General features: G+C 43.4%; 1 protein-coding gene across 2 annotated transcripts in view; it reads right to left on the reverse strand.

Moving 5' to 3' along the window:
* KCNK10 (potassium two pore domain channel subfamily K member 10) overlaps window positions 1–15,002 on the reverse strand; it is a 130,447-nt gene that overhangs the window by 50,147 nt on the left and 65,298 nt on the right. For both annotated transcript variants that reach the window (XM_077910273.1, XM_077910274.1), the window contains exon 3: window positions 3,537–3,654. In XM_077910273.1, the coding sequence (XP_077766399.1) occupies window positions 3,537–3,654 (118 nt within the window). The remainder of the gene's footprint in view (window positions 1–3,536; window positions 3,655–15,002) is intronic.

Consider the following 15,002-nt stretch of genomic DNA (forward strand, 5'->3'; position numbering starts at 1 on the left):
AATAAATAAATACCTTAAAAAAAAAAAAAAAAAAGAGGTAGTCATGAAGGGTAATGGAGAGGGAAGAAACTTCCAGAAGGCATAGCTGCACCTCAGAGAGCAACAGATGAGGGAGGTCCTCCCAGAAAGCATAAAAGATGTTAATGATGAGATTGTCCCACCTCGATGGCAGAGGGGCCTCTCTCAATGCTGTGTCTCCCATTCCTTAGAATGAGGATTTTTATTACAGTGTGACTATATTTTTGTAGAGGGGCAGAAAACTCTCACTTTCAGCAGAACTGGGAAAGGAATCTTATTGATATCTTCCCTCATATGTATAAGGATTACTAAAAGAGTTAGACGGATGCCGTATGGGAAAAAAAAAAGAAAGAAAGGAAACACAGAGAAGGAAGAAAGACCCCATCAGTGGGAAATCCCAGAAAGTGCCAGCAAAAATCCAATTATGAAGGTAAGGGTCTCATTCTGAACTTCAAAAGAGATATCCTTGTTTGCACCAAGTATAAAAAACAGGGTGAAGAGAGAGAGCAGCAGAAGCCCCCTTGTACTTGATCTTGTCCAGAAAGATTAAAGAGGCAGGACTAAACAGAGAATAACATAGATGGGTCACATTTGCAGGAAACCCTCTCTCTCTTTGGCAACAGAAAAGCGGAGAGTTGAGAATGCACTACCTGGGAGGTTACCCTACCTCTCCCGGCTCTCCTCTCTCCAGCCCCACAGAATCACTTGCCAGATAGCTGGATCAGGCAAATCCAGTTTGTTGGGTATCAAGAATTTAAAAAGGAAATCAGCCCAGCATAAATATAAAGCTTCTATTTTTTTTCAAAACTGTGGAAGGAGCAGCAAACCTCACCAATGGATGAAAGACACTGAGCAGAAAAATACTGCCCCAACCAGATGAAAAGTGTGACCAACTATGAAGTAATCACTCCCAAGAACCATCACAGTAAAACCACAAAGCATAGAAGCAAGAAATCAGGAAAGAATCAGAAAGATAACAAGGGAAAATGGAATGTGAGCTAATGGAATTCAGGAAAGAAACACAAAGGGAAAAAAGTCCCCTGATGATCACAAAAATGAAAATAAAATTGGAAGGAGCACGCAGCAAAATAGGCACTGTGCAAAAACAGGAAAGGAATAGAGAAGGTAAAATGAACAAAATGGAAGTCACATGTTATGAGTTAAAAAGAAGCAAAGGGCAAAACGGCAAACACAGAAGACAGGCAAAGAAGTGACAATATACGTACAGTCAGAATCCCCAAAGAACAGAACCAAACCATATGGCAGAGAACATGTTTAAAGATGACAATCAAAAACACTTTGCTGAAAGGAACAAAACCTACTAGTATTATCAGACCGAAGATAAATGACCTTTTGAGTAGCCAAACAAAAAAGGTCAAATCATTTACAAATGGGAGTAAAACTGGGCTGGTGTCAGGTTTCTCCACAGCAGCACAGATATCAGAAAAGAGTGGGCTATCACTCAGAAGATGTGTTTTTCTTTCTCCAAAAGAAAATGTGAGTCAAGCATTTCATTTCCAGGGGCACTTGGGTGGCTCAGTGGTTGAGCGTCTGCCTTCAGCTCAGATCGTGATCCCAGGTCCTGGGATTGAGTCCTGCATAGGGTGCCCCGCAGAGAGCCTGCTTCTCCCTCTGCCTGTGTCTCTGCCTCTGTGTGTGTGTGTATGTGTGTGTGTCTCTCATGAATAAATAAATAAAATCTTAAAAAAAAAAAAAAGAATTTCAATTCCAGCAACACTGCCCCTTGAGAATAAGGCTGCCATTTTGAGCAATGTAAAGACTCAAGGAACATTGCTCCCATGAGCCATTCTTAAGGCAACTACTTAAAGATGAGTTTCCACTGAGCAAGTGATGATGGGCAAAACCACAGAAAGACTAGAGAAGAACAGTGACAATATGTAACCATGGAACGATGACTAAAACAAATATAAGTGTCAGGGTAACAGAACAGAATGTAAACCATATACCCTGACATTACAGAGTGATACCATGAGTAATCATCGACAGCCCAAGGGCCAAAGAAGTTGAGATGCTGAGTAAGTTCACTGATTGCATGATATGTAATAGCTGAGAGCCAAGAGTTACCATTTGAAGTGAGCAAATCACCGAATAGAACTGTAAGCATATTTAATCATTTAAAAGTAAACATTAAAAGGATGGTGTCAACTAAAATTGCATGGAGAGAAGAAGAGGTGTCATCCCCTATGATAGGGAACTAATAAATACTGCTTGAAGAAGGGAAACTAAGTTTCTTATGTATGATTATGAAGTTAACCCCCAACACAAAAATATAAAACTCTCCAAGAATCAGAAAAAAAGACACACATAGATATAGTAAGACAAAAATCAGTGTAGGAAAGAAGTCATCAGAGATCACTACAGGATCAGTTATAAAGAGCATTTCCCTGGTCAAAATCATGCAAACATTCACTGTTAATCTAATCAAGCTATATTGGGAAGATAGGAAGATGGGAAGAGAGCCCTCTTCGGTGGGGCAGGGAGGAAGAAAGAGAACTACAGACATCCCCCCTTATCTGCAGGGGATATGTTCCAAGACCCCAATGGTGCCTGAAACCACCGATGGTACTAAACCCTACATATACCACGTTTTTTCCTATACATATATCCCTATGATAAAGTTTAATTTACACATTAGGCACAGGAAGAGATTAACAACAATAGCTAATAACAAAATAGAACAATTATGATAATATACTGTCATAAAAGTCTTGTGAATGTCTCTCAAAATACCGTATTGTACCGTACTTGCTCTTCCTCTTCCTGTGATGCTGTGAGATGAAAAAATGCCTACGTGATGAGATGGGGTGAGGTGAAGGACACAGGCATTGTGACTTAGCATGAGGCCACACTAGTCATCTTCTGATGATGCATCAGAAGGGAGATCATCCACTTCCGGACCACAGGTGACCGAGAGTGAATGAAACCACAGAGCAAAAGTGTGGATGAGGTTGGGTGAGGTGTGTGTGGGGGGGGGGGGGAAACTACTGTAATTTCTCACCTTCCACAATCAGAAGTCAAAAAATAATCCCTAACAAAAACAAGGAAATGAATATCAAAAAAATCAATCAGAAGAGATAAGCGTGGTTGCCCCAGGGGAGGTAGGGACCGGCCACCACTGGGGAGGAGCAGACTGGCTGCATTCGTAACAAACTTTGTAGAACTCTGGGGTTCTCTCATAGGCAACCTTAGTAAAAAGTACAATTTGTAAAAGGGAATTTGAGCTCCACTGGCCACTCCATCTTTTGATTCTCCACTCTGACCATTTCATTAGGTCCTTTCAAACTAGAGGCTCTCTCGCCTCTCATTTTGAGAAGTGAAACCCCTTAGTCTGCTTTGCCTTATAGGGAGAGCCACTACAACAACTACCACAGTTATCTGACCGTGTTCCATGAGCCTCCTTCCACACTCAAGCTGCCATGGTTCTAGGACCAAAGGTTGACAGCACTGTTTCTCTGGCTGGCCCCCAGAGGAAAAGATATTAGCAAACGAACGGATACCTATGGTGGTGATGACAGTCCCAGCAAAGAAAAAGGCACTTCCAAGGTCCCAGTGACTGCTGTTGTTGGAAGAGTTTCCTATCGGACTTACTCCTGCGTTGTCAGCGTCAAGGGCATGCTGCAAAGAGAGCGAGAAAGCAGGAGATTCAGTTAAAAAGCTTAAAAAAAAAAAAAAAAAAAAAAAAGCTCTCAAATTTTTTCCTTCCTCAAGAAACTGAAATGATTGGGGCACCTGAGTGGCTCAGTTAGTTGAGTGTCTGACTCTTGGTTTCAGCTTGGGTCGTGACCTCAGGGTCATGAGCTGGAACCCTGAGTTGGGCGCTGCAGTCAGCAGGGAGTCAGCTGGAGACTCTTCTCTATGTCTAGCCCGCTGGGCCTCCCACCCCCACCCTCCACACCCACCTTCCCCCTGCTCTCACACATGCTCTCCCTCTCACTCTCACTCTCTCAAATAAATAAATAAATCTTAAAAGAAAAAAAGGAAAAGAAAAGAAACTGAAATGATCCAGAGGGGACTGGTTACACAAATGTGGGTGCAGTGACAACATATGCCCATTTAGGAAAATTTTAAAAGTGGTTTAAGGGGGGGATGGGGGAGAAAACTAGAATATTTAGTGTGGTGCCATTTATGTGAAATTTGCAGGCACAGGATTTAGGCAATCTGGGCATGGGTTATGCAAAATGCATACATATCACTGTGTATATACATAGAAAGATGTCTAGAAGGATTGTCACCCAAAATGTCATTCCTGGAAGGCAGGCTCTCAGTTGCTTTTCATTATTCCCTTTTCTGTTTTTGTTAAAGTGTTTTACGCCAGCTTGTTTCGGAATGGCAGGAGGTGAGAGCTTGGGCTCCCGGATCAGACCAGCAAGGCTCTGCCCACTATTAACTTCAGAACTGAAGACAAGTTATTTTAACCTCTGTAAATGCAAATGTTCTCATTTGCAAACCAGGGATAATACCTCTCCCCACAGAGTTCTGAGGATTTTTTTTTTTTCAGAGTTTTGAGGATTAAATGAGATGGTCTGTGTAATGCCCTCAGCTCAGTGCCCAGCACGGAGTTAGAGGGTAACAAGTAGTACCAATTTCATGACTGTCATTTGACAACCCCTGCCCCCTCAGCACACAGACACACAGACACACAGACACACACACACACACACACACACACACTGCTCTTTTTTAAAAAAGTGACAATAACTCCTCACTGGCTGAGGGATTTGGAATTCCATACACCTTCAATTCACATAAATTGGCCACACTGATGATCCAACCTCATTTCGCACTACTGGAAAAGCTCCAACGTGAGGAAGGACATTCCATGAGACACCCCCTTCTACCTCTGGAACTTTGCTTATGCCCTTCCCCAATCGTGCCTATCCTGCAGTGTCCAATCCAGGCCTCACTCCTTCCAGGAGGTCAATCCATATACTGCAGCCCCCACAGATACCTGCTTCCCAGAGCTCATACTTTTGCACCACGTATATTTAATTTGTTTTTGATCACATACTCCCCAGCTGAAAATCCTTGCCTGGACTCCGCCTGTGCAGACTAAGGTGGAAAATACGTGAGCAGCCCTTTCTGAGCTGGCCCCTGCTGACTCCTCTCAGGCCAGGGGACAGTGTAGGAAGAATCCTGAAGCAAGTGAGCTGTGATGAGGAAATGACAGGTGAGCCCTTTAGAGGGAGGTGACAGACATATGAGCTACTTCTGAAACAACAAATAGAGATACTGGTCCCTGGACAAAGTTGGGATGACCCCATGTGGAGACAACGGGACACAATTAAATCCTGAAATGCGATTGTATTTATCCTGAACAACGACCATGAAGCTTTGTTAGGACAGGCACACCGTTTGCCACAAGTCAGGTTAACCAAGAAAAGTGAATCATCATTACCTCTTGCCTTCCTTAACCTCAGATATTTCAAACTCTCTTGACTCGGCATTGGTGATCTTTTTCTGCAAGGGCCAGATAGTCAATATTTAAGGCTTTGTGGGCCACATACGATTTCTGTTGCATGTTTTTCTTTTCTTTTCCACTTACAAAGCTTCAAATATGCAAACGCCATTCTTAGTTCACAGGTTAGACCAAAACATGCCGTGGACTCAATTTGGCAGACCCCCAGGCAACAGACTGGGCCATAGGAAAAAAAAAAAATCTTTTCTGTTAAAGTTTATTTTTTTCCTGCCCCCAGGAATATGAGCTACCACACTGGATGCTCTTTCTAAAATAAACCCTGGCACCCCAGGATTTAAAATCCGGCCGCACGGGATGTGTACCAGCTGTCTTAGCCCATGTCTACCTGACCTAATTGACAACTATCACTTACTCATCAGAGGCTACGGTCTGCTCTGCTTTAGAGGAAGACAGATGGCAAGTCCTTTCTGCTGGCAAAATATCCATTTTCACTGCGCTGTGTGAGTGCCATCAGACCAAAGCACAAGCCTTAACTAGTGCTTATGTTCTCGTTACCTATTCAGCTCTGCCAAATCCACCTGCAAGGAATACCCTGGGGACAGCTCTAAGCCTCAGCCACTTAATTGGGTTCAAATCACACGATCAATACCTAATATTTCCAGTGTCTCTGAAGCTACATAGAGAGTTGGAGGGGTTCAATCAAGTCTCACTGTGCTGAGAAATGCACATAAGTGTCATAAGCTGTACCTAAAAGTACAGATTTGCAGCAAAGACAAGTGGGGATGATTATTTGTTTCATCAAAAACACCCAGAGTAAGATTCCTTTTTAAGCTTTTTTTTTTGAATTATGCAATTATAAATATTTAATGTTTATATATGTAGCCCTCAAGGAAAGCATTTGTCAGTTGAGGTTGAGAGGGGAGGGAAATTAACATTTTGTTGAGTTCCTGCGCTTATCCAGGTGCTTTAGAAGTGTTATCTTTCTGCAATTTGCAAGAAAGTTCTATTATCCCCACATTAGAGATAAGGGAACCAGGCTCAGGAAAGTCAAGGAACTTGCCCTAGGCCACATAGCCAGGAAGTGAAGCCAGAATTCAAATCTGGACTGGGTCCAAGCCATGGTTTTTGACCTCTCCTCTATGTGTGGCACTCCTCTCTCCCCACCACCATGCTCACCTCTAGACAGAAATGAGGAGGAAGACAGCCACTGCCCAAGAATGTAGGTAGACACACCTCTCGAAGGATCGTTTCTAATTAGTCTACATCCTTAAACATGTAAATGCAGGCACCAAACTTCATTTGGCTGTTGGAGCTGGTGAGAGCTTAACTGCTCTGCATTTAAAATAAAATTAAAGGGGCGCCTAGGTGGCTCCATCCTTCAGCTCTGGTCATGATCCCAGGGTCCGGGATCAGAGAGCCCCATGTCGGTCTCCTTGCTCAGCAAGGAATCTGTTTCTCCCTCTCCCTCTGCCTCCCGTTCCTTCTGCTCATGCTCACTTACTCTCTCTTCTCTCTCTCTCTCTCTCTCTCAAATAAACAAATAAATAAAATCTTTTTTAAAAATTAAATTAAATTAAAAGGTAAATAAACATGGAGACTGATTTTATACCCTGAGAAGGAAGGAACAGAATAAAGAGTGAAAGCCCTGAAAAACAAGAAGACAAGGAGGAAAGAGTGAGAAACTAGTGTCCGTTGACACATGGGAGCTTCGGACTCAGCTATAGCAGAGCCGGGGAATTGAAGAGCAGGTCCACACAGCACCCAACTTTAACTTTATGTGTATCTGTGACGTAAATCCCTCTATCACTTTCCCAAATCTACAGTAGAGTGGGCTACACGAGCAAATATCTCAAGGAAGTGGTTTTGTGGCTCTTAAGGGTATAGTGGGGCCAGGACGAGAATTGGAACCTAAAGCAAGAAGAAAGCTCTCCAACAAGTCACCAAGCCCTCGGGTTTGGACAATCCCCAAGTCCAGGAACCAGGTTTGATTATTCTGTCTAGATCTGGGGCAAACCACCAGAATTAAAATGAACTGGCAAACTTGGCCTATACACACAGAGAGAAAATCCAGTTGAAACAGACTATCAGGGGAGGAGGGCGGGGGGTGGGGATGAATGGGTGATGGGCACTGAGGGGGGCACTTGACGGGATGAGCACTGGGTGTTATTCTGTATGTTGGTAAATTGAACACCAATAAAAAATAAATTTATTATTAAAAAAAAGAAACAGACTATCACTTGAATTAATAACATCATTTTTAACTCAATACGGATATTTCTGATTGAGTTCACAGTTCCAACTTTATTAATTTTTTAAAGTATTTTCTAATGATCTTAATTGAGCTCAAGTAAAACATTTTACAATTAAATGTGTTTGCTTTCATGTGTTGTTTTGTCTTTTCTTGGCATTCAGACTGCGAAAGTGAAGATAAGCCAGCCCATCAGAAATGTCTGAGCACATAGATAATGAAATGATGCATCTGAGCTGTGTACTGCATCACTTAAAAGATCAGTTATAGGGAGCAGATAGAACCAACAGCAGCATGATGTTAGGCCACAATCTCAGACCCGATGAGTATTGTATGTTCACTTACAAGTTCAACCAATATGAGGTCTTAGAAGGATCCAAAAAGAAATCATTCTGAATGTGATGTAAGAGCTTCAAGCTCCAGGGGAAAGACACTCTAGATAAGAGAGCATTACTGTAACATTTAATTCCACTCCTTGAACTTCCTTTTCAGCCTCTCAGTTGGAATGTCCATTACTCACCCAACTACCCAGGAAACAACCCATGAGTGAATGTTCAAATCAATAATAAACAAATAAACAAACTAAAGTAATAAACTTAGGCCCATGCAATTTACTTCTTTGTAAAAGCAGAGAAACAATAGAAAATAACCCCACAAAAAGAAATATAACAGTTCTTTTTTTTTTTTTTTTTTTAAAAAAAGAAGGTAGGGAGCTAACTTGAACATGGCAAGCAAAATCTAAAAAAGAATGGCAGCTACCAGGGGCCGGGGGTGAGAGAAATGGGGCGATGTTGGTCAAAGAGGACAAACTTTCCTTTATAAGATGAGTAAGTTCTGAGGACCTAATGTATAGCATTGTGATCACAGCTAGTGATACTGCACTACACCCTTGAAAGCAGCTAAGAGAACAGATCTTAAGTACACTCACCACAAAAAAAAAAAAAAAGGAAAAGAAATTATAATTATGTGACATGATGAAGGTATAATGTAACTCCATAATAGTAATCAGCTTGCAATATATAAATGTACCAAACCAATATATCATACACCTTAAGCTTACATATCATATATCAATCATATCTCAGTAAAACTGGAGGACAGATAAAAATGAGTCTGTCTCCCTCTCCCCCATCCTGCCACCACCACCCCCGGGTAGGGGTGTTAGGACCACCCGAAAGGTATAATGGAGAAACTGCAGCCACTCTGAAAGTGAGGTGGGTCTGAGGCCTATAGGAAGAGAGGAAGGAAAGATATGGCTTGGAGGCCCCCCACCAGCTTTCCTCAGTGCTATAATCCCATAAGGCAATGCCAAGCTGCCCAAATCACTGTTTCAGATGGTGCAAGATACCACCAGAAGTGTTAGCACTACAGTGGGATGAATGATGACCCACAGGGGACCACTAACTGTCTGTGGCTTTTCTCTGATGATCTGTGTACTCAGTGAGATAATCTGTTTCTCTGTTGCCTTATATGGCACCAAAAAGAAAAACAAGCAAAGGTAGAGCAATCATCAGTCTGCTTGTCTGAGACTGGCTGATGAACACAGCCGATGAGAGCCATACGCGTGGACACTAATGGCCCGAGTGATCATTTTACCCATGGTCAAACCCAGGACACTTGCTGAGTCAAGAGGGGCTCTGTGATAAGCATGCTGGGACCACAAGACAGGTGGAATGCAGGGCATATGGTCACTCTACTAATAGCTTATACCACACAGACAAAAGGAAATGGCCTCGTCTGAGAACCCAAGGCTGGTCTGTGTTGACCACATTCTTAGTCCCGAGAGGGCACAGTCAGCAAAGGGGGTCTACGAGGTAAATATTTAGCCAGAGAGGTTGAGGCAGGATGAAGGGGTGGGTATGAAAAGTGACTTCATAAATGTATTAAAAGGGAGCACACTTTTAGCCCTTAATGGACAAAAGGGAAGCCACAAACCCTGTGAGGCCAAGAGAGGCAATTGGCAGAGCACATTCATTACAACTCACAAATACCCCTAATGATTCAAAACCCCAACAACAGGGCAGGACGTCCTCCCACTTCCTTCCCCATCTATGGCAGAAGAGCTTCAGGTAAGAAATGGAAGTGTGATATTAATTTGTTGGCCACAGTTGCCTTTTATTTCTCCGGCTTCAGAAGCATTCCTCATATAAATATTTTAGAGCAGGGGAGGGGTAATTTTACATCCAAGTGCGAGACCACATCCCAATATTTCCAATAGCAGGAGTGTATCAGAGGAATTCTGGAGCCACCCCTGGCAAGGCAGTTCTGTGGCAGATTCCAAGAAGCCTCTGCTTCAGTGCCGAGGTGAGAGCACAACCCCCATCAGCACTTAGTCTTGCAACAGAGAAAGCTTGTGGATAAAGAAGCAAACATTCAGCCTATGCACATTACTCAGATTCTCTGAGTCTCGGTGTCTTCATCTATAAGGTGAGGAAACCTTTCCCTGCAGTGTCCTTGTTGGGATATTTTGTAATGTATGTAAAGCTTTGAGTGGTGCACCTTGTCATTTCATATATAGTAATATTAATAAGAACAGGAATCCTTACTGAGCACTTGCCAGTGCACAGAATAATGCAGTTAACCCTTGTGATGAGGCAATTCCTTATGGGCTTGATGCTTCCCTCATGGTTTAAAATTTCTCTTTTTTCATTGTTCTATGTAGTCAGAGAGAGAGAGAAAGAGAGAGAGAGAGAGAGAGAGAGAATTAATTCTATATTGTAAGGCGCAATTTGGAAGGTGAAAGGGCTCCCCTCGAATGTGGCTTGATCCCACATGACAATATTTAGATAGATTAGTCATTAGTGTATATTCAGGTGATAATAGATTTTTATTTTTTAGATCAAGTCTTTTTTTAAAGATTATTTCTTTCTTTGAGAGAGAGAGAGAGAGAGAGAGAGGGAGAGGGAGAGAGACAGCATGAGCGAGAAAGAGTATGTGTGCATGCCAGTAAGGGTGGAGGATAGGGGTAGGGGAAGGGCAGAGGGAGAGAGAATTCTGGAGCAGACTCCCCACTGAGTATGGAGCCTGATGTGGGGCTTGATCTCACCACCCTGAGATCATGACCTGAGCTGAAACCAAGAGTTGGTCACCGAAATGACTGAGCCATCCAGGCGCCCCATGATTTGAGGTTTAGAACATTACCACGACCGAAGAATTAACTAGTGGTAGCAAGGAAAGCCACTTGTTTAAGACCATGAGCTGTGGCTATCCCCATTCCTCTCCATTGAGCTTGGGCATGTTATTTAACTCCTCCCTTCGGTTGCTTGTCCCTGCCTCAAAGGATCACTGTAAACATTAAATAATGAAGTATTTAGGGCAGGGCCTGGTCACAGTAAACACCAGGCAGGTGTTGGCTTGTGATAAAACTAATACCAGCCTGGAAGCTTCTGGAGGACAGGGAGTGGGCATCTTGCATCTTTTGTTATTTTTTTCTAATCACTGGAGCCAAACACAGCACCTGCTTCAAGACAAGAATTCAGTTAATGAAAATGTTTTATTGTAAATATGGAAAATTATCATACAAGCCACATGACAACCATCAAAACTTCATTAAGTAAGATTTTTTATTCATTTTAAATAAGAACAAAACACACGTACATTTGTATAGAAATGTGGACACCATATACCCCGCTCATTTCTGGATTTTGTGTTTTATTTTTATGGGAGTTTTTTGTGGGGGACACAATCCTCATTTGCAACTTCATTTTTCCAGAGGCATGCCAATTTCCATTAGCTCTTTAATTTCTGGCTCAAAAGCTTTAGACCTTCACTAAACAGTCAGGGAATCACAGCCTCAGGGATAAAAACAATAATAATAATGAAGTGGGGGCCTGTAGAGACAGGCCAAGGGCTGCAGGCCCGATCTTGCATGCATTGAACAATCTTCTGCATGACTGCTTCGCTGGAGAGAGGGCAGTGCCTCTGATTTCTGGGTAAAAATGGGGAGGAGTCACTTCACATTGTCAGACCTGTGTCCTTAGGCACAAAAGACCCAACCCTGCACTCAACAGAGGTCACCTGCTGCCTCAGCTGTGGCCTAAACTTCTTGCACAAAAGGCTGCTTGGAAGAAGGGATGGCTCAGGGTTGGGAAGGAGAAGGCTTAGCTGGCTTTGCACTCTGATCACAGCAAGGATTTCCACTGACTGCTGAATCGGTGCCTTGGGTACCATGCTTCCCTTCAATCATTGTGTTTCTAGATATGTAAAGCTTCAGAGGTTAAGAACACCAGGGGAATCTGCTCATGCAGAAAAATTTAGACGGAAAGCTGATTTGAGAGAAGTACCTTGACAACCAGACTGAAAAGAAAGAACTTCTGTTGCCCAGAAACAAAATAACTTTCTGCTTTGCTTCTGCAAAGGTTTTAAACAAAAGGCTCTTGGTCTCCAAAACAGATCTAAAACACCCTATTCATTCAGTCCTCGAAACTCAAGCATCTTCTATGGCTTAGAAGGGATATATGGCACGAGGGATATATGGGATAAAAGAGTCAATCTGGAAGACCTAAGTGGGAAAGAGAGAGATGAGAAAAATAATGTTCACTCAAATAGTGTCTATTGGGCACCCCGGGTGGCTCAGCGGTTTACTGCTACCCTCGGCCCAGGGTGTGATCCTGGATACCCGGGATCGGGTCCCGCGTCAGGCTCCCTGCGTGGGGCCTGCTTCTCCCTCTGCCTGTGTCTCTGCCTCTCTCTGTGTGTGTCTCTCATGAATAAATAAATAAAATCTTAAAAAAAAAATGTCTACTAAGGGTAGAGGCACATGTCAGTGCTATGGGGTCAAGCAGGCACTGCCTGCCATGGAGGGTACACGAAGGCCTCCCCTAGGACTTGAGTCTGGCCCCCTCTGAAGGTAAATCAGTTCAGGAATCCAGAACACAACACTTAGCAGAGTGCCATCGTTCGCACGCCATAAATGTGATCACTGAATGAATGAATGGTTTAAAACCAGCTCTTGACTCTTGCCATCCTTTGGATTTATGTAAGGGACCAAAATGGCCATGTGCTGACTGACCAGATCATACTACCCTGCTGCCTGAAGGAGCATAGCTTCCCAGCACTCTCAGGATAAAGCCCTGCATGGCCTGTCCACCTGCTCCCTGGCTAATTGCCTACCAGGTTCCCCTTACTAACTCCCCTTTGGCCATACATGATCCTCTTCTCTCAAGTCCTCAGACATCCTGGGTGTCCTTCCACTACAGGCCTGGGCATTCAGCTCCCCCACCCAGAATCCCCAAACCCCTATGTCAATTCTCCTGCTGATGCACCACCTGGCTCCTTCTCTGCAGCATTCATCATGGTTTTGTTTATCCTGATTTGTGCAATTACATGCACAAGGGTTACCTATCCGTAGGGTAACCATACAATTCATCTTTCAAATCAGAACAATTTTGAGAGAGAAAGGGCTGCCATTAACAATTATTCCAGAACCATGAAACCTGGGATGTTTGGTCATCCTAGCTAGAAACTCCAAGAGGGTCAGGGACTATATGTTCACCTTTTATTCACCATCATGTCCCCAGGACTTAGCACTAAAGTTGGCACACAGCAGGAAATCAGTAAATTTGTTGAATGATTGAGTGACTAAGTGAGTAATTGAGTAAGGGATTTGGGGCGTGGTAGAAGGGAATGGTAAATGTCATGGCCTCGGAAAATGTTCATGGCTCATGCAAATTAACCAACATCTCCTACTTCTAGAGAAAACAGTTTGGAAGCTCCTGATCTCTGGCCCTCCCTTATCTGCAGAATAGCGGTATTGGTCACCATACAACATTAAAGGTCCACACCGAGGACACAACACAGCCTCCCATACAGCTGCTCGTATCTTAAATGAAATCATGTCACACCAAATTATGGTGGAGCCGGGCCCAAAGAGCAGAGCCAGTGAAATGAATCCATATGCTAGAGTACTGAGTAAAGTATCTAAGACTCTAATCACTTGCTAGCAAAGAATAAAAATCCCCAAGAGATCATTAAATGAAAACCAGTAGCAGAGGTCCTGTTGACCAACATAAAAAGGCATGAATCAGTCAAGGAAGAGGAGACATAGCAGGATGAGAAGGGACCCTCATACACACACAAAGGCTCATACTTCTAGGAAATTCCAGACCCAGCCCACACCAGGCAGATGAAAGCTTGAGGTTTTCTTCAGATAAAGAGATTAACATGAATAGAAAGTGGCCACGCTAAGGTCAAGAGGGTTCTGAGAAGTAACTCGCCAAAGCAAAGTCTGAAAGAAGTATGCCGGGGGAAAATAGTCAACTTTCCAGACACAAGGTAGCCTGCTCACTCTGAGGAGTGCCACACCAGCTGCCCCCAGGGTCGCCCTCCCATGAGAGAAGAATCCTTGTTGCCTGCAGTTGTACTGGCCTTATTGTACAAGGCCTTTAGAATGGAAACTCCCATATCCCCCCTAGTGGGCACCTCATCCAACACTACAGCCCTTCCATGTGGCAACTACCTGGAGAGAAAACAGCCAAGTGATCCCACAAGCTACACTGGAGACACTTCGAAGTCTGAAAATATTTAAGCATTCACAGCCTGAAAAACAAACTGCTACAAATCATCATCCATCCAGGCTGAGGCATGGTTTCCTCCCCTCATCATTGAGGGAAGCCACCTCATGGTTTTATTCTTTGAGGTTTACAGAAGATGAACGTGTTACTGCTTTCTCCAAGACTAGCCACAACAGAAGTTTCTAAGACAATTGTACTAGGGACAGGGAAATAAGCAATTGAGGCAAGAGAGCCCAGTGAGGATAAAGAGGTTCTTGAGATCGGGTGGCTGTCAAATCAAGTTCAAGGAAATATTATTTCCTGCACGCCAGGTAGATGTCAGGCACTCTGCTGGTGCTCTGTGTGGGCGACCCCTTTCCTCCTCCCCATATTCTGAATGAGAGGGACTGTCCCATCCTTTCCTAGGAGGAGGAGCCTTAGGTTCTGTGGGGTGAGGGACCAAGTCTACTTTCACACCCATGCTCCTTCCTCTCGTTGACACCTTCTTGAAAATACAACAATCCACATTTCGAGTCCTATGGTACCAGGTCAGACAGCCCACACACCCTTAAAAATATTTCCTTCTCCCTCCAGTCTTTTCCTCAGAGTAAAAGCTTTCGGGAAAGGCCCAGATGTGCTATAAGGGAAACTCAGCAATTATGCAAGTGAGAAGCACAGCCCAATGGTTAGAGCGATGGGCTTCAGAGTCAGACGTCCCAAGGCTCAAATCCCCATTTAACCATATACTGATTGTTTTTTACCTCACACAAGGTACTTCTCAGAATTATTTTCTCATCCATAAAATGGA

This window comes from Canis aureus, chromosome 9, assembly GCF_053574225.1.
Source record: "Canis aureus isolate CA01 chromosome 9, VMU_Caureus_v.1.0, whole genome shotgun sequence".
Taxonomy (NCBI): Eukaryota; Metazoa; Chordata; class Mammalia; order Carnivora; family Canidae; genus Canis; species Canis aureus.